The 19,192-nt window shown below is 42.8% G+C and overlaps 1 protein-coding gene and 1 long non-coding RNA gene across 4 annotated transcripts; one reads left to right on the top strand and one right to left on the bottom strand.

The window, feature by feature from the left end:
• Positions 1 to 689: 689 nt before the first annotated feature.
• TMEM218 (transmembrane protein 218) lies at positions 690 to 18,891 on the top strand (the record flags this gene model as incomplete). Of its 3 annotated transcripts, none has more annotated exons than XM_079955305.1 (6): positions 690 to 927; positions 1,655 to 1,778; positions 2,846 to 2,918; positions 5,184 to 5,294; positions 7,554 to 7,656; positions 18,754 to 18,891. In XM_079955305.1, exons 4-6 carry the CDS (start codon positions 5,185 to 5,187, stop codon positions 18,889 to 18,891), a joined length of 351 nt encoding a protein of 116 aa, XP_079811431.1. In that variant the 5' UTR covers positions 690 to 927; positions 1,655 to 1,778; positions 2,846 to 2,918; position 5,184. The 3 variants fall into 3 exon arrangements, with proteins under 3 accessions (XP_079811431.1, XP_079811429.1, XP_079811430.1); XM_079955303.1 differs by having other exon boundaries at positions 1,655 to 1,942; XM_079955304.1 differs by having other exon boundaries at positions 1,655 to 1,982.
• Positions 839 to 1,437, bottom strand: LOC307203986. The gene is made up of 2 exons (XR_013833420.1): positions 1,088 to 1,437; positions 839 to 968 (listed from the first exon to the last, which is right to left on the bottom strand). It is a non-coding gene; the product is annotated as an uncharacterized lncRNA (long non-coding RNA).
• Positions 18,892 to 19,192: the final 301 nt, after the last annotated feature.

Raw genomic sequence — 19,192 nt, 5'->3', positions numbered from 1 at the left:
CATATTTACAGTTTTTTATACCTCTATAAAATACTATTCACAATAAAGAGGAGAAATGAAAGATAAGATATAAGAAAAAAGAACAAAGAGAAAATAAAGAATTAGGAGAAAAAGATCAAAAGTGAAAATTTTAAAAGTAGACAAGCTCTCACACATTTTATTGTCAGTGATCTGGGGCACCATGGGGAAAGGCAGAGTTAAACCCTCATTTTTATACAGTAAAAATGGGTCACAAATTCGGAATAACTTTGCCACTTTCTTGCGGTGGGGCTTCTCGTTATCCTTATTTTTAGCTCATCCCCAGCGCTAGCTAATTTGACAGTTTTGGAAAAAAAACCCGGCATCTATTTAAATGCAATTAACATGCATTGCATTCTTCCTTGGACAGAGCGAGCAAACCCACTGATCAGAGCGGCAGTCTGATTCTGCGCGACGCCCGGCGGGAGCGACGGCTCTGGTTCCGACAGGGGAGGCATCGGGCAGAAGGCGAGAAGCCGATTGGTGCAGAGCGCACTCCCCCTCGTCCCCTGAGCCAATCAGCCGTCGCGTTTCCGAAAAGCCGCGGCGCCCTCGGGCAGAAGGCTTCGGGTTGCCCATGGTAACCTCCAATCCGCTCTGGAAAGGGAGATGAAACGAGAGCGGTCATTGGCTCCCGCCGGGCGGGGTTGACTAGAATCTTCGCTGTGATTGGTTAAGGTGGTTGAGGCGAGGATTGAAAACTTCCACGGAGGGGCCTTCACCGGACTTGCCCGCAGGTAGGGCGCGGGGCAGCCGCTGCTTTGGGCTCCGCTGTGTGAGGGGGAGACCCCTGGGTCTGTTACAGCGGCAAAGCTTTGGATTCCAAAAGGCTTCAATGTCGCATTTCCTCTTACACAACAGCCCCGCGAGGCTGGGCTCACCTTGTTGTGCCAGGCAGAGATTCAACAGGTGAAGCTTTATGGCCTCTCCCTGTTGGAAGAAGCTGCATCCTTGGCCTGCAGCTGTTTTTGGACTACAACTCCCATCATCCCTAGCTAGCAAGACCAGTGGTCAGGGATGATGGGAATTGTAGTTCAAAAACAGCTGGAGGCCCAAGGTTGGGAAACACTGATCTAACACGCCCCCCCCCACTTTCCTCTTTCACACAACTGTTAAAAGCATAGAAGCGCTTAATAGGCATTTATTTTACTCTCGTCTCCCCCTCTCTCCTCCCTCCCCATCACTTCTTGGCCTGACCTACTTTGCAGGGTTGTTGGGAGGCCTGTTAAAGCGGGGAGTGGGGTGTTAATATTATTTTATTAACTGCTATTTTATTATTATTTATTATCAGTATTTATTATTTTATTAACTGCTAAAATGATTATTTTATTAATTGTTCTATTATTGTTTATTTTATCATTTATTAACTGCTAAAATGATTATTATTTTACTATTAGTTATTTCATCATTTATTTTATTAACTGCTAAAATGATTATTTTATTAATTGTTATTTTATAATTATTTTATCATTAACTGCTAAAATGATTATTATTATTTATTTAATCATTTATTTCATTAACTGCTAACTGATTATTTTATTGTTTATTTTATCATTTATTATTTTATTATCTGCTAAAATGATTATTTTATTAATAACTTCCGTCATATCATTATGCTTTTTTATTATTATTACAGTGGAACCTTTGTTTTCGAACGTCTCCATTGATGAACATTTCGGAACTCGGAACGCCGAAAACCCGGAAGTAACTGCTTCCGTTTTCGAACGCACCTCAGAAGTCGAACTCCCGAGGTGGCTTCCGTATTGAGCTTTCGTATTAATTTTTCCATTTTGAGGCTTCCTTATTGCATTTTCAGTTTTCAAACGTTTCGGAAATTGGACAGTCTTCTGGAATGGATTACGTTCATATGCCAAAGCGTGTTCTTAATGTTGTACACCGACCTGCGATCTTCTGATAAAAGACGGTAAATGAATGGAATAAATAAAAATATAACTCAAAGGAGGGTATGCGAACTATTGTGTTCTGCCCTGAGCTTGGAGATCCTTGGTGGGGTACTTTATTTACCTTTTACCCTGCACTTCCACTTCCCTGGAAGCCCCCAGAATAGCTTATGGATCAAGACAGTCCCTGCCCTCAGGCTCAGATGTTGTGCTGGTCCCGAGGGTTAACTGTGCGGCAAGGTCCAAGTCCAGTCCGAGGTCAAGGGTGCGGTATGGAGGCTGTCCGTCAAAGCTGAAGCTGGGTCCAAGGCAGGGAGTCATTTGAAGTCAGGAGCTCCGGCAGAAGAGCAGGACAGAGTGCAGGCAGGAACAGGCTACCAACAATGTTGCTCCCACAACCTGGGACTGGGGCTGGCTTTTATCTGCCCCGAGGCATGAGGCGGCCCCGATCCTCTGGTGACTCGCCTCTCCTGGCCTGGAGGCGAGCACTCCTCCTGCGGGAACTTAGGTCCCTCCGCCTGTCTGCAGCTCAGGAGAGGCTGGAGGGTTACTGGACCCAGAGGCAACCTCAGCTTCCTCTGACTGGGCTGAGAGTGGAGCACCTGCAGGCAATGGGTCCTCCATCACCTCAGGAGCCAGAGCAGACTCAGCTGATGCCTGCACCTGAGGATCTAGCACAGGTGAGGACCCTTCAGCTTCAAGCCCCAGCCCCGGCTCAGCTGGTTCTGGAGGCGGGGACTCCTGTGCAGGCTGGGATTCCTCAAGTTCAGCCTCCGAGTCCGAATCCCAGGCCATCACAGAAGTGTTGGAAAAGGAAAAGGGACAAGTTCATGCTCTTGGTTACAAGTTCTTCTAGTGACCAGGTGGGATGGAAACATAACGCAGCAAAAGGGAGAAAGCTTAATCTGTTGCATTTCTGCTCCTAGTTTGTGATGCTGCTTTGAAAGGCGCAAGAGGCCCCACCAGAAGGAGGAAAAAGCAGCGTTCACTTACTGTGAAGTAAGTCTGTAATATTTCTGTTTTGCATGTTGGGAACTGAGAACCTAAGATCAGACCTTCATCTCATCCAGGATCCTGTTTCATACAGTGGCCAACCACAAATTGGGCATAAAGACAACGTGATGTTTTCACCCATGAGTTCTCTTAAGGGAGTTTCACATTTTATGGGGCAGCAATCATGCTTGACTGTGGCCAGTGACCTACATTTTTGGTTCAATATCCATTATTTTTGATCATTTTTTAAACTCATGTCTAGGGTTGCCATATGTTCCTCCTTTTAAAATTTTGTCCCTTCTGCTAGACATTTTTACAAGCTTCCAGATGGGCAGTAAAGACTTATTTCTTTCAGTTTGCTTTTTTTCCTAAACAAGCCCTGGATTCCTGTTGATCTTTTTACCAGTACAGTGGTACCTCGGGTTACATACGCTTCAGGTTACAGATGCTTCAGGTTACAGACCCAGAAATAGTACCTCGGGTTAAGAACTTTGCTTCAGGATGAGAACAGAAATTGTGCTCTGGTGACACGGCGGCAGCAGGAGGCCCCATTAGCTAAAGTGGTGCTTCAGGTTAAGAACAGTTTCAGGTTAAGAACGGACCTCCGGAACGAATTAAGTACTTAACCCGAGGTACCACTGTAATTGAATGGCCCTACTGGTATCTGAGATGCGGGTGGCACTGTGGGGACACGGGTGGCACTGTGGGTAAAACCTCAGTGCCTAGGACTTGCCAATCATATGGTCGGCGGTTCAAATCCCCGCGGCGGGGTGAGCTCCCGTCATTCGGTCCCAGCTCCTGCGCACCTAGCAGTTTGAAAGCACCCCTAAGTGCAAGTAGATAAATAGGTACCGCTTTATAGCGGGAAGGTAAACGGCGTTTCCGTGTGCGGCGCTGGCGCTGGCTCACCAGTGCAGCTTCGTCACGCTGGCCACGTGACCCGGAAGTGTCTTCGGACGGTGCCGGCTCCCGGCCTCTTAAGTGAGATGAGCGCACAACCCTAGAGTCGGTCACGACTGGCCCGTACGGGCAGGGGTACCTTTACCTTTACTGGTATCTGAATGGCATGTTCATGGCTTTTCTTAATTGGTTTTAAATTACATTATGCTGGGTGATACTGTTTCTATGGTTATTTATGGTTCATGTTGTTTTTAAAATAGGATTTTACATATAATAGATTCAAAAATCATACAATTCAAAGAAATTCAAAATGTACAGTACTTGGACACACTGCATTGATACATCGGTAGTATTCTCTTGTTGCATGTAACAACACTGATGGTTCTTAAGATAATTTTTGTAATTTTTTTATTTCGATTCATAACGCGTATTTAAAATCTATTTTGGGAACTGCCTTGCAATGTTATTTCCCCCGAAAAGATGGCTTCTACATATTGTAAATTAGCAACCTTGTACTTGGTGTTTTTCAAGAATTCTAAGAAACCAAAGAATCAGTTTTTAAAGGTTCTCTCTGCCATCTTGATTCAAAAAGCCACCCAACGGTATGGAAATTTTATATGAAAATTTACCCCCTGATCTCAAGAGCCATCAAGCAATATTGGGTTGCAATATCTTAAGAGGTCAGGGTGGATAAAAATCAATGATTAAAAAAAATAAAAAAAGGTTTTTTTATTTAAATTGGATTTTTTAAATTTAAATCGGATTTTTTAAACTAAAATGCTTTTGGAGGAAAAATCTTTCTAAAGATAGTTTTCTATTTAAGTTACATTATAGTCCTAAAACTTAATCTGTTGTTGTTTTTTAAAATCATTTAACCACATCAGTTAGCAAACATGGATACATATACTATTATTTTTTTGTTTAATTAAGTAGATTGTTATTAGGAAAATGATTATTTTTCTCCTACCAATAAAGTACAGCAGAAAAGTTGTCCAAATATAAACAATAATTTCATAATTATCTATGTATTTCTAATAGTATAACCAAATCAGTAATTTCTGATATAACTGTAAAAACTACTCTGAAAATTTATTATTCCAAAAATGAAACCTTCATATGGCTGTAAATATTAAGATTATACCAGCAAGAATGAGTCTTTCTGTAAAAAAAAAAAAAGATTTAAATCAAGTCTTACTGACTAGTGATTTAAATCAAGTCTGACTAGTGATTTAAATTGATTTGATTTAAATCAAATCCACCCTGTAAGAGGTGTTGAAATGCACAGCTTCCACAGATACCAGACCCCCAGGAATTAATGGGAAAGGTGGTGCTATGCTAACAAAAAGTTCAGCAGTGCTTCTTTCTTTGCAGGATGCCTGGCACAATTCTTGGAGTTGGGCCAGGAGTATTTATCTTAGCGCTGCTCTGGGTACTGACCTTGCTGCTCTGCGTGTTCTTATCCAGAGCTTCTGGACTCGCTAGGTAAGGTGCCGTCTCCTGCTGGGAAAGTAATTGGAGAGGAAACTGCTAACCACATGGATTTCAGGCAAATATTTCAGCCATTCCTCCTGAAGGTTGGGTTCCATCATTTAATTAATTACATGTTACTTCCCCACCTTTGACTCCAGGGAGCTCAAGGTGTGGTGATTTTTAGTGCTTTGTCACAAGAGACCCTTGATTGATTTTTGGAGGGGACAGAAAAGATATCGGAGGTGCTAACCAGCCTACTACTGATCTATTCTGAATTATTATTTTTCTGCATGTGTTTTTTGACAGCGAAGCAACTATGTTTAGAGGGAAGGAGAATACTGTGGATTAATGTTTTCTTAAAAAATGGAAAACCCAGGACAGCAATGTTTAGTCAAGGTTTTAAAAATAAAAATTGATCAACTGAAAAGGTGCACCAATTCGTCACAGCTAATCTTTTAAAAATGTAAGTGCTAATGGAAACTGCAGATAGCAAGTACCAGCTTAGAAGAAACTTTCCTTATCTTTCTCACAGAGGAGTGAATGCCTTTTCTAGGATGATGCCTGCTATGATATCATGTAAAACAGGAGCATCCTTTTTTCCTTCAGAACTCTTGTTTTTCTGAAGTTGCAAGTTTTATTTAATCAATTAATCCGCTGAAACTTGTATAATTAACCAGCCAAGATTTATTTAATTGGAGAGCAGCCTTTAAAAAACAAAACCCCAAGTATTCAAAATGTGGATTGTGAAATCATTTGAAAAGTATAATAGACTCATTAAATCCCCTGCCACCACCAAAACAAAATGAAAGACTTCTCCGTGTTCTATCCAATTATTCTCAGGAAAGACTTGGGATATTTAATATCTTCCTTTTTACTACATAATGTTTCATTTGTAAAATCAAATACTCATAGCATTTTTAATGAGGAAGGGTTACCTGATCATTTTGCTTGTGTACTTGGCTTTCTTTTCTTACTTATGATTTGATAAATTAGTGAGTCTTTGCTTGTCTAATTCATCTCCAGCTATTGGCTAGGTACCCAAATTTTGGTATGGCTAGGGTGTCTATTTCTTCAGCAGCTGGGAAGACCTAATATCAGGGAGGGAACCATCTTGTATCCTATGGCCCCCCCTCACAGGAGCCATATGATTGTCACCTTGTGTCTCCACCCACCCCCTTTTTTAAAAAAAAAAAAGTAGACAACATTTTATGATTTTATCTTTGCAGTGGACATTATTGACGATTTTTTGTTCTTATTTGGCAAAGTCTATAAGTAATAAACAATGTCAAAGGAAAATTGGCAGCCACATATCCTCTACTTAATCTAATAAGTGCATCTTTTAGCTTCTCAAGACATGGTGTATATTGGCAGTTATTGCACAGCCTTTTTCTATTAAAAAAAAAAGGAAAGGAAGCTGGCATCAAAAGGATGTGGGTTGCAGAATACACTTTTTCCAGAACTGGCCATATCCTTCCGAGGATCCTTCCTGTAGTGTAGTGAGGTAGAATCCAGTCCTGTTAAATTCATAGTGCACTTTTCACTGGGGTCATTTCATTCATTCTTGAAAATTGCACCCTAAAGTTACAGTCATTAAACACTTTGGGCTGTATCCAGTGTAGCACTAAGTTACTCATTCCATTAGCAAAGATTTACACTTGTGCAGAATAGGACTTCCCGCCTGCCCCAACCCAAAATCTGTTATTGGGGTTCCCTCAATCCTCTAGACAGATTTGGAGAGGGAAGGGGGGTGGAGTTCTGTTGTGCAAACATAAATCCTTGCACTAATGAAATGAGTGCATTGAATGCCACTCTTTGCTACAGATTCGTCCATTTGGGGCTGCTCTGGGAGGTTCTATTGTCCACTGTGATGCAAGGAGGAGCTGAGGTGCTTGCAAACAGCAGAAGATGCTAGCATACTGGAAGCCAAATCCTGTGCAGGTCTTCACACCTGGATGCCTGGCATAGTCTGTTAAATTTCCTGAGTCAGTGGGAGAGAAGGCAGTCATAGCTCCCTTCTACCATCTAGACTCCTGGGTTCTTGCTTGCTGGTAGCCAAGGGAATGAGCGGATTCTATGACCAGGAAGGTAAAGGGTGGAAACTACCCTGCTTGCTTTCTGCTGTGCTATTGGGGCATTTAAAGGAGTGTGTGCCTGGGTAGTGACGTAGAGCAACTCTATGCAGGTTTATTTAAATCTTCTTCTAAGAAAGTGTGGCTAGCATTATCAGTGATTCCTGTGGTTTCTCCTCTCTCTCTCTCTCTCTCTCTCCAGGTTCTCTGTCATTGTGGTTTTCTTAGCTGCTGTGATCATCACGTTGGTTCTGTTGCTTTTCCCTCGTGCCAGCGAGTTGCCTGCACCAGCTACAGAAATTAAGGTAAAGTTATTGAGAAGCTCGCCCTCCACAAATCTGTAGCATTTCATACTAACAGTTTCAAATACGTGCTGTTTATAAGCCAACACAGATTTCAAGAGGGCCAAGTTCTAGCACCAAGTATAGTCCCAGTGAATTTGCATCAGTACAAGGGGTTGGCTAATTGAACATTTCCCAAGGGAAATCAAATGCCGCCAGGTTGAGTGAGTCATCGTTGGGAAAGGGATAAGAGAACTCAGCATGCTGCCACGAAAGGGCTACAAGATGACGTAAGGCCACAATTGGTATTTGGGAGTCAGGTGTTCAGGCTGAGAGCAGGCACCTATTTAGTTATTTGACTTATTACAGTGGTGCCTCGCAAGACGAAATTAATTCGTTCCGTGAGTTTTTTCGTCTTGCGATTTTTTCGTCTTGCGAAGCACAGACTTTGGAAAAGCTTCAAAAATTACCAAAGTCTTCAAAAACCTCAAAAAAGGCTACCACACCGCGTGCTATGAGTTGCTCCTCGAAGTGAATGCACGGTGTTAAGAAAAAGGAAACAAACTTGCAAGATGTTTTTGTCTTGCGAAGCAAGCCCATAGGGAAATCTGTCTTGCGAAGCAACTCAAAAAACGAAAAACCCTTTCGTTTTGCGAGTTTTTCGTCTTCCGAGGCATTCATCTTGCGAGGTACCACTGTAATCTCATTCTACCTAGATGGTCTCCAGTCAGCTTACATTTAAATACATAAACATAAATGCATTATACCATAGCTTTGGGGGGGTGGGAATAAAACAGTAAATGTTTTCATTCAATAATCAAAAACAGCCCCACCACCCCACGAGCCATAGGAAGGCAGGGAATGGGAAGCCTTTCACTAGTACTGAAAGGATGTAAGGGAAGGTGCTAGATGGAACTCAGTGGGGAGAGCATTCCACAGTTGAGGAGCCACAACTGAAAAGACTCTCCCTTCTCATCACGCTCTGAATCATGCCTCAGAAAAGGGACCCGAGGGCCTCAGATGATGTGTCTTTAGGTACCTTGAACGCCAGTGGACTGAAGACAAGCTTAGAGGTCAGGTGGGAGCCAGTAAGTTTGGAAGTGAAGAGAACCAGCTGGCATGCCTTAGTAGCTTAATTGTCCAGACTGAGCAAAGTCAGCAGGATTCATTCATTCACTCATTCATTCAGAAATTTATAGCCCTGCATTTTGAGGAACTTTCTTCCCAGAGCAGCTTACAGTCTCTAGTAAAAACCAACTCCACCCGACAAACAATAAACCCACCGTAAAAAAAAGTGAAATACTGAAATAGAAGACAATACAGATGGGGCCTGTGAAAACAGTTTTCTTGTCAACCATTAAAAATGAAAGAAAGTCTTGAGGGTGGGGTGGTGGTGGTTAGTGTTTAATTACATCTCTCAAACAGCCTGATTTAGCAGCAGGATCTCTGCCCCTTTGACCCTTCCCATTCCCAAAGCCAACAAACAAACAAACACAACCCCTTTCAGTTGAAAAGTGGCTGTGTGTGTGTGTAACTTGAGGATTCTCCCTAGCTGAAATAGGGCCTTCCTCTTCAAGACAAGGAAGGTTGTGATTTGAGTGCCGTGCTTTCAAATACAGGCCTTTCTGAAGGCCTTTGTATCGCCTCAGCGTTACCTGACTCCCCAGGCCAGGAGAATACTGTATTGGAAACAAAATGACATATAACCATACCGATACATTAAGAGAAATCATCATGAGTGCACAATGAAGAGGACTTCTGGAGAGCCCCTTGATCTCTTCATTTGATTGATGGCAGACATTTTTATTTGGTACATGCTGGCACAAGGAAGGTACGTCAGGTGCATATGGATCACGTGGTCATGGCCTTGGATGCCTCCTTAGTGATGGGTGCAGGAGTGCCCTTGCTTCAGCAGTTCACTATGTTAAGGCCCTACACGCCAGAGAAATGTGAACCGGGCCTCTTCAGGGTTTACATCTCCCAAACAAGAAAGATGGCTTCCCATTGCAATCTCCCATTAGCTGGAGATTGAGGGAGGTTGCAGTGCCAATATAAGAGCCATAATTACCATTAGGTGTAATGGAGATAAATGAAGGACAATCAAAATGCATTCAACTAATGTTTCATAGAAAATATTGCAGTGTGGGTGCGCTTCATAATGTACCTCTAAAAGACAATGGTGTTATGTGTGATATAGTGATACACAGAAGGAAAAATCAATCTGTATAAAAAGCATTGCAGTTTGTTGCCTGAGATTAATCAATGGCTTAATTTACAATATGCATCAACATTTCGCCTCCACATTGCCACTGTTATCATTTACTTACATTTTCTTTTGTCCGTCTGCACTCTGCTTCCTTTTACCCAGTTGAAAGATCTCTAGATAGTGGGAGGGATTCTAGTTCAGGTGCAGGGCATGTCCTTTGCATGCAGAAGGTCCCTGGTTCAATTGCTGGTATCTCCAGTGTAGAGAAGGAATGGTAACTTAGTAGTAAAGCACATGCAGAAATGGGTTTTGGATCCTTATTCAAGCCAAGAACTGCATTACCCCAATGGGAAGCTGTCATTGACTCTTTCCAGAACTGGACAGGGCAAGAGCCAAGAGTTTGTACAATCCCACACCTTTAGTGCATGCAAAACCACAAAAAGCAAGGCGTAGGTGCTGGAATGAGGGAGAAAGAGCCAGGAGTGCATTTCTTTGCTATGCATTAAGAAGGGGACTCCATTTCTCAGTGTGTAGCATAGAAGCAAAGCAGTCTGCTTGCAAGGAAAGAGAGCGATTTCTTTCTCTTCATGCAGCTTAGGAATGCTGCCATCTGCCCAGGAAGGAGTTCCTTCCTTGCTGTGAAGCACAAAAAGAAGAGAGCAGTTGGTGGGGAAGGTTTCATGGACCAGACCTAGGTTCAATCCATGGCAATCTAGGTAAAAACAGTGCAGATGATGAGCAGGTAATGAGATGGACCCTGCCCAAGATCCTGAAGAGTACCAGTCAGAGGAGGGCAAATAGTCTGATCTGGTGTAAGGCAGCACCTTAAGTTTCTGCAACCCGCTTGATGTCGGAGGACTCTTAATTCCAAAGTAGGGAGAGAGTTTTTTGTCTAGACGGTCCACGATTGAATCTTTGTTGGGGGCGAGTGGGATCTGAGTGAAGCTAATTTTGTCTTCAGACATGGGAGTGGAGAATTTTTTATTTTTTTTAAGAGTTTGAGCTAGGAAGATGACCCTTGAATGGAATGTTTGCATTATTTACCCAAGTCACCCTATTAGGTGCATTATAGCAGCCTGAGGGGAAATGCTTTTACACTGAGGTCTGTTTGCAAAGTGAATCTGTTTCCACTCTGGGTCATTTGCAAGAGAAATAGGTTGCTTCACTAGAAGGTGCATAGAAGATGCCTGGCTTTGCGTTCATCAGCACATGGGCATACTTGCCTGTAACCAGGTTTATTGCATATTAGCAGGAAACTCTGGTTGCAACTGCTTGTTAAAATATTGTGGAAGCTATCTGGTACCTCTTTCTGCTCCTTTTTCATTTTTCTGATATCCAGCAGTAGTTGGAAGAAGGTGGATCAGGATCAACTGGTAGATCTCTGAGTAACTTGCAGCAGATCAGCAGGGACTTCCAACTCCTAGTGGAAGTCAACAAAAGAGAAAACAAAAAAAGCTGTTTTTAGTTCCTAAATTAGGAAATCAAGTATGTGCACACATGGGAGAGAAATGGAAGGGATCTGTCTGAGAATTCTTGGGCTGAATATTCAGCCCTGTCACTCCTCCCTTTGCACGTAGCAGGAAACAAGCCAAGAAGCCACAGTTAAACTATACCTTGGCTTACAAATCCCAGATTGTACAGAAGCCAGCTTTAAACTATGGCTCTGTAGCTTGGCTTCTTTGAAAGCCATTGACCATATTTTCGTGGTTTGCATGTAACAGGAAACTGTGGTTAACTGTGGCTTCCTGGTGTTTCCCTGCTTGTCGGAAGGGATTGCATGCGGCTGCAAGGAGCTCGTGCATATCCCAGCTTATTAAACAAGGGTTTGATCATTTATACATGGTCCAGCTTTCCCTCTATGTGTTCAACTTGTTTTCCTGACAGCTCCTCGCATAACTGTTTTAAACTGCTCCACCACATCTCATTGCAGAGAAAAGTCCTAAGAATAGAGCAAAGGTCCATCTAATCCAGTGTCCTGTTCCCCACAGTGGCTCTGGAAAGCCCACAAGCAGAGCATAAAGACAATAGCCCTCCTCACTCTTTTTCCCCACCCCAAAATGGTAATCAGTGGCACATGGCCTCTGAACACAGGTGTTTCATTTAGTCATTGTGGCTAAATCAATGGATGTCTCCTATGTAGGTTTGTTTCATCCTGTCTTAAAAGCCATTTAAGCCAGTTGTCCTCGCCATAAGATAAAAAGTGCCCAGCTGGGTCAGGCCAAAGACTCACCTAGCCCAGCACCCAGCCAGGTGCCTTTGGGTAGCCCACAAGGAAGACACGAACACAACAGTACCCTCCCAGTTTGTGATTCCCAGCAGCTGGTATTCAGAGGCATCCTGCATCAACATAGCTAGGGGCATGTATGTGTGGATTAATACTACTTCTTCTCTACCTACCAAATCTTAGGCAAGCTTCCATTAATGGTTGCCTTTGCTGTTAACTGAAATTGGCTTAATACCTATGTTCTGACTAAGAAACCTGAATAGGTTGAAAGCTTGTATATATTCAGCAAGCTTTCCACTGTGACCCCATGGTCACCAATGCCACATTCCCTGTTATTCCTCCCTCTTCTGCCTGCCTCCTTGCCTGATTATTGTGCTCTGATATTACTGTGTCCTACCTGTTTGCCTCCAACAGTCTCCAGCATCCAGTGGAGCTTTCTCGGGGTGATACCCTGCCCAAAAGGTTACTTTTCCCTTCTATTTTTGTTCCACCTGTAACAACAAGACGCTTTTGATTTCTGTTGTTGCTTAATTTTAATGTATTGATGGTTAGTTTTGGCTCTTTGTCTGCTAGGTCTTTGATGTTAATTTCAGCCTGGCAATTGTGTTTTAATGATGGATTGTTGTTAAATTTGTGCCTGTGTTTGCATTTTTTGAAAGCCCTTCAAGCACCTCTATTGAAAGGGAAAAGCAGGGTATAAATCTTTGTTACTTGTAAGTCACTTTGCAAGGATTTGTAGCCTGGAAGGTAGAACGATAAATGCTGCAGTAAGATGCATAAATCTGTGCTGTTACACGCTACAAGCAGAAGGCCAAACTATTTGATCCAAAGAGTTACTAGATTCTTCTCCATGTCCTCTTTTTCAGAAGCCTTGAACCCTCAGCCCATTTCTCTACATTGCCCTAAATTTAAAAAGAGAAAGAGAAAAGTTATTCACAGTGGAGTTTTTTGTTGCTTCAGAGTTAAATCTTTTGATTTAACAGACTGACAGTCTGTTAAGAAGACCGCTGAATAAATGGCTGGCAATGAAGATGCGGATTTTAATTGTGATGATCACATCATCTTTGATCCTGGAAGCTCTTTTTTAATTATCTTGGTGCTGACACTTGGCTGCTATTAGAGTGCTTATCCCACCTCCGGGTGCCCTTTCTCCAGAGGCAACAGTAATCCTACCCGCTTTCCCCCCAAACCCCCACTTTCACTAGCACAGCTGCTGCCTCCAGCAGATTTCACCGATAATCAAATGTTCCTTCTCAAGGCTTTCCCCTGCTGCAAGATTAACAACCTCCCCCCCACCCACCCCCGGTCTGAATTTCCATTACCAGCAGTTTGGCTCCCTCATGGATCAGCTTTGGAGGAAATTCTCCCTCTTCCCAAAGGTTTCCTGGTCCTAATTATTTAAACTCCACATTCATTACATAGTCCTTCTCCTGTCTTCATCTCCTAGAGACACTGGGAATGTTTTGAGCTCTCTGGCGCAAAGGCTCCTTCCTGACTGCATTCCTCTACAAGGCCCCACTGCCGCCACACTCCAACAGCAGGGGAAATCACCTAGACTTACTTAGGACAGCTGTATCTTTCTTTCTTCTTCTGAAGAACTTTATTGTCTGCAATTTCAGTTTATAGCACATGCAACCTTGTTACAAAGAATTAAAGCATCATTTCTCGGACCCCAAAGCGTCTGTTGGGGGTGGAATTGCATTTTCCCTTGCCAACTGGGTCACTGCAATTTGGAGTGCTGCCCAGAATGTGATTACATGGGAAAATTGGGATTTGTCCTGTACTGAGTCCTTCAAGCGAGTTACTGTCAACATGGACTGGCAGTGGCTCCCCAGGGTTCCAGATGATCCTACCTGGAGATGCCTGAGATTCAACTTGGGGCTTTCTGCATGCAGAGCATGTAATGTAATGTGCCACTCTGCCACAGCAAGAGTGTCATGGACAACTGTTAAGTAGTGTCTGTGCTTCTAGGACAAGGACAGAAGACAACTTCTCCCATCTCCTTAGCTGCAAGGAGATTTATGCTAGATACTAAATGTGACAAATCCAGACTTTGCCTTGATTGTGCTCCCCCACCCCCTGATGTGCTCTTGGATGCATGCCGCGTGATATTTGCAAAAGAAAGGAAGACAGAGTGAGTGTTGCACAGCTTCCTCATATACACACAGCAAAGTTTTCCCTCCACCCCACTCCATTCCAGAGAGCAACTAGGGATAGTAGAATTGCTATTTTCTCACTCAAGGGTAGGCAGAAGGTAGACCAGTGCCCACTTTTTGGACCACTGAACAATGCCTGGTAGGTCCACTTGGTTCCTTGGAATTCTTCCAAAGAATGCTGACCTCGGTGTCTCCTGGTCTGCACCAGCAAGTCACTACCTATGCTGGTTTGCAGTCCTGTACATTCACTTTTGCTTAACACTGATGATGATGATGATGATGATTTTATACCGCGCCCATCTGGCTGGGTTCCCCCAGCCACTCTGGGCGGCTCACAGCATATCTAAAAACATAATAAAAACACCAAGCGTTAAAAACCTCCCAATACAGGGCTGCCTTCAGATGTCTTCTAAAAGTTGTGTAGTTCTTTGTCTCCTTGACATCTCCACAGGGAGGGCGCCACTGTTGAGAAGGCCCTCTGCCTGGTTCCCTGTAACTTTGCTTCTTGCAGTAATAATTAATAATGGCAGAACTGCACCGAGTTCTTGTGTGGCTACAAGATGCTCAGGGCACCCTTGATCCACAAAGGCAGATCTGCCTTTGTGTCCTGAAGGACCAGACTGCTGGTGGCATAGGAGCTAAGTAGGGCACCAAGAAGTGCCTGTTGGAGACTGGTTCAATATGAGACATCCTAGCTTCTTAAGAGGTGGGAAAGGTGCCATGGGTTTGAGACCTCTAGGAGCCAAGGGGGGCTGCAGCAGTAGAGTTCAGCAGGTAACAAGTCTATGTTGGAAATGAACAGGAGTCTGCTGTACATATGGAGCTGGCAACAAGTGATATCACAAGTATGTTCTAGCCTTGGTGATGGAGGTGGTGCAAAAAGGCAAGGAGAAGCAATGAAGAAAGACCAGTGGATCCAGCCAAGAAGGCTGCATGTCCTAAGAAGCGGAGCAGCTAATGCCCTGTTTCATGGAAATATTTATACCTAGCAGGTGTCAGCAAGGGCCAGTCGTCTGCTCCGAGTGTAGAGTCTTGCAAAGTAGTACTGTATTGGCCTGAATATAAGCCACACCCGAATATAAGTCGCTCCATTAAAATTTCACAGGCACTCACACCCGTTCCGTTTTAGCGTATGTCTGTTTCAGCAGCGATATCGTAAAAGCCCATTTTTGTAAGGTTGCAAATTTAAGCCACACTTCAACTTTTCATGGTCAGAGTTTGGGAAAAAAAGTGAGGCTTGTATTCAGGCCAGTACGGTATTCCTTCTGTTTTGGAACCCATTACTAGGTTAAGCCTGGTGTCAAAGCAAATCTGTCCCTGTATATCTGAATTTTCAGTCCTGTCCATATTTCAGCTACCACTCTCTACCCTCCTTATTGTTCTTTTCCTCTCTAGAATCACAGCAGGATCAGGAGAAACTGTGGAAGCTGGACTTAGCAGTGCAGTCTCTCTCTGAGAGACACTCCTGCACCGCAAAAGAGTCCATTCTGAGGATCTCTAGGACTCACCTCGGCAGCAGCCCAGCACAATATGGTATCAATAATACATGCCCTGAGCTTTCGGCACCCAAAGCCTGCTAATTGGCTAATTAAAAAGTGCAGTGTGTTGAGCGAGCAAACATGTCACCCACAGGAGACTTGTTCTGTAGCGGAGCCGAGGTCAAACTTGTGTTAATGCTGTTTCATGAAACTCACCTTTGCTGTAAGCAGAGTGTAGAGCAGTCCCAGGAGCTGGGAAGAGGGTGTGGGAACCCGTCTCTTACCGATGGGGTGGGGTGCCTCACTACCAAACTCTTCTTTTTATTATATTTTTTCCCCAGGCTGTTCAGGGGTTCTTATATGGCAGCTTTAACCTCATTCCTCCTCTCTTGTCCTAGCATGCATCTCTACTTATATATGTAGGGCAAACTGTCCGCTTTAACTTACCAGAGTTCAGTTTTCACTGCAAGGGCAGGGGGGCAGCCGTGGGGCAGGCAGAGCACAAGCCAGCTGGACCCATGGCTTCTTGCAAATAATTCAAGCCTTAATGAGCATGGAAGGAAAACTCAGAGACTTTTAATTTATGCATTTATTCATTCCAGCAGCTTTTTTTTTAACTGTAAACAAGAATTGAATTCACTCTTGCGTGAGAATATATTTGATACGAAATACAATTTGTTGAATTTAGTGGGATAAGTCCTCTGACCGGAGGCCAAAGCTGCTGATTCTTTTTGTTGCTGTGGTTTCTCTTTATCTTTCTTGATTTTTTATCCTGAGACGTTGAATTTCACCTATCGTCTCCTTCTTGAAGTTGGCAAGGCATTGCAATGTTTGGCTTCTGGTTGTTGCAGTTTTAGCATAAGGCTCTCAGGATAGCTCATATGAAATACAATCAACAATGAAATCAATGCAAGACAGGAAAATTCAAATTGACTGTAAAACAGCCAACAACAGAGCAGTACTTAAAATATGGTGGCCACAATGGTGGCCAAAATTGTGGAAACCTTTTGGAAAAAGCGTGTTTCCGAGGTTTGATGGCTTATAACACCACTTTGTTTTGGAGTAATACCATAAAATTATATATCACTGGAAAGATAATTTAATGAAGAATGTAATACAACAAAGTTTGTTCAATTATCTGTATTCTATCAAAAGTTATAGCCAAATTACCAGAAAAAGGAAGCACAACTTGCTTAGGTTGATATGCAGAACCTTTCCTTCATTTGAATGTAGCCAATGAGCATGAGTGTTAGAGAGCCAGTCATCAAACCTCAGAAATACACTTTCCCCAATATTGCAAAATATTGGAAGATACAAAATCTACCCACCCTGGAAGAATGGCAGATGAAGATGATCGACTATATGGGACTGGCAGAAATGACCGGCAGAATCCGAGACCAGGGAAAAGAGGCGGCGGAAGAAGATTGGAAGAAGTTTAAAGACTATTTGCAGAAATATTGTAAAATCAAGGAATGTTAGAATGATATTGGATAGAAATTAAGCGGTTTTCAGCTGTAATGTATAAAAGATATGGAAAATAAGGTTTTGAAATATTTAAAAGAATCAGTGGTGAGGATTTGCTAAACAAACAAATTGAATTGGAATATAAGAAAGGGAGGTATGAGGAGGTCCGGAAAATAAGTTAAAAGAAAATAAGTAAATGGAAACTTTATGTGTTTTTAAATTGTTTTTATTTTTGTATTTTTCTACTTTTGTATTTTTGTTTTTCTTTTCTTTTTGTTTCACAATGTATTACTTTTGAAAACTTTAATAAATATCTTATAAAAAACAAACTAACAGAAATACACTTTCCCCAAAAGGTTTCCACAATTTTGTCCACTAGTGTAGGACTTTAAAAGATGGGTCTTTGTATGGCCCTGAAAAGATACCAGATTAGGAGCCAAGCAAGCCTTCTTAGGGAGAGAGTTCCATGAGCAGAAACACTCCATCACCAATGAAGAAACCCTTTCCTCGATTTCCTGCCTCGCCTCTCACAATAAGGCCTCCTAGTGGAGAGACTGTCAGTGAGCTTGGCGCACAAAAAGGTTGATGTTCAAGTCTTTCCGCGGTGTTTGCTCAACCAGGCAGAGGGAGCAAGGGATGAGATGCAGCAGCCATTCCATCTGGCAGTGGCTGTGTGGCAGGCAGGGAAAGAAGTGTGCAGGGACACTTCATTGGCGCTGCTGAGAGACCCTCAATGCTTGGCTCCTCTTGTTGAACTGTTTTCCATTCCAGCTGCTCAGTGTAAGAGCTTTGTAACAAATAATTATTTCCCGAGTTTGCTTTCTGTGCTCCAAATTGTGTCGTGTCTTTTTAGATGGTAACCCTGAGCGCAGGAGATTCGTCTTGCTTTTATTAATCTGTGAGCACACCTTTTATTTATTTAAGAGGGCCTTCTCGGTAGTGGCGCCCGCCCTGTGGAACACCCTCCCATCAGATGTCAAGGAAATAAACAGCTATCTGAGTTTTAGAAGACATCTGAAGGCAGCCCTGTTTAGGGAAGTTTTTAATGCTTGATGTTTTATCTTGTTTTTAATATTCTGTTGGGAGCTGTCCAGAGTGGCTGGGGAAACCCAGCCAGATGGGTGGGGTATAAATAAATAAATAGATAGATAGATAGATAGATAGATAGATAGATAGATGATGATGAAATAGAACCATCTAATTGCACATCTATGCAGCATTTTTCAAATTGGGCCTTGTGTGCCTTTAATGCAACCCTTCACTGCCTCCATACACCAACAACTTCAGCCTGTCTGGTCTTTATCTGATCTCCAGCCAGCCATATTATCTTAGAATTATAGAGTTGGAAATAAACAACTGTCTGACTTTTAGAAGACATCTGAAGACAGCCCTGTTTAGGGAAGTTTTTAATGTTTGATTCTATTTTTAATATTCTGTTGGGAGCCGCTCAGAGTGGGAAACCCAGCCAGATGGCTGGGGTATAAATAAATTATTATTATTATTATTATTATTATTATTCAAAGGAGAAGAAAAACAAGTAAGTCTGCTGTCGTTGATATGCTCAGCTGTCACTTGTGCAATTTGTCTTCTCAGATCGTCGACACCTTCTTTATCGGCCGCTTCGTCCTGCTGTCCCTTCTCTGTGTGGTCGTCCTTGGGTGCCTCTTCATGGTTTTGGTTCACTATGTACTGCAACCAGTGTATGCCAAGCCCTTGAGAACCGCCTCCTAAGAAGACAGGCTGCCAATCGCTGGTGCCACTTTCTCCTTGGGGAGCAATACTTTTCGGTAACAAAAGGAAAGCAAACTTAAATTGCTGCGATCAAAATGTTCTGTTAATTTTTAAATATATGTATGTATGTATAATTTTGTTACTAATATCATGTTGTATGACATCCTGAGCTTTTCGGTAGAAGAGAGATTGCAAATTTTGTAAATACAGTTAAATGTAATGCAAGTTCTAAGCCTGCTCTTCATGTTGTGGTCGCCCCTGTCCCCACCTTCAGTTCACCTCCCTTGCAAAATATGTTTAT

The sequence above is a fragment of the Podarcis cretensis genome (assembly GCF_951804945.1).
Source record: "Podarcis cretensis genome assembly, chromosome: 15".
NCBI lineage: Eukaryota > Metazoa > Chordata > Lepidosauria > Squamata > Lacertidae > Podarcis > Podarcis cretensis.
The sequence above is the reverse complement of the archived record's forward strand: the minus strand, read 5'-3'. Positions and strand labels throughout refer to the sequence as shown.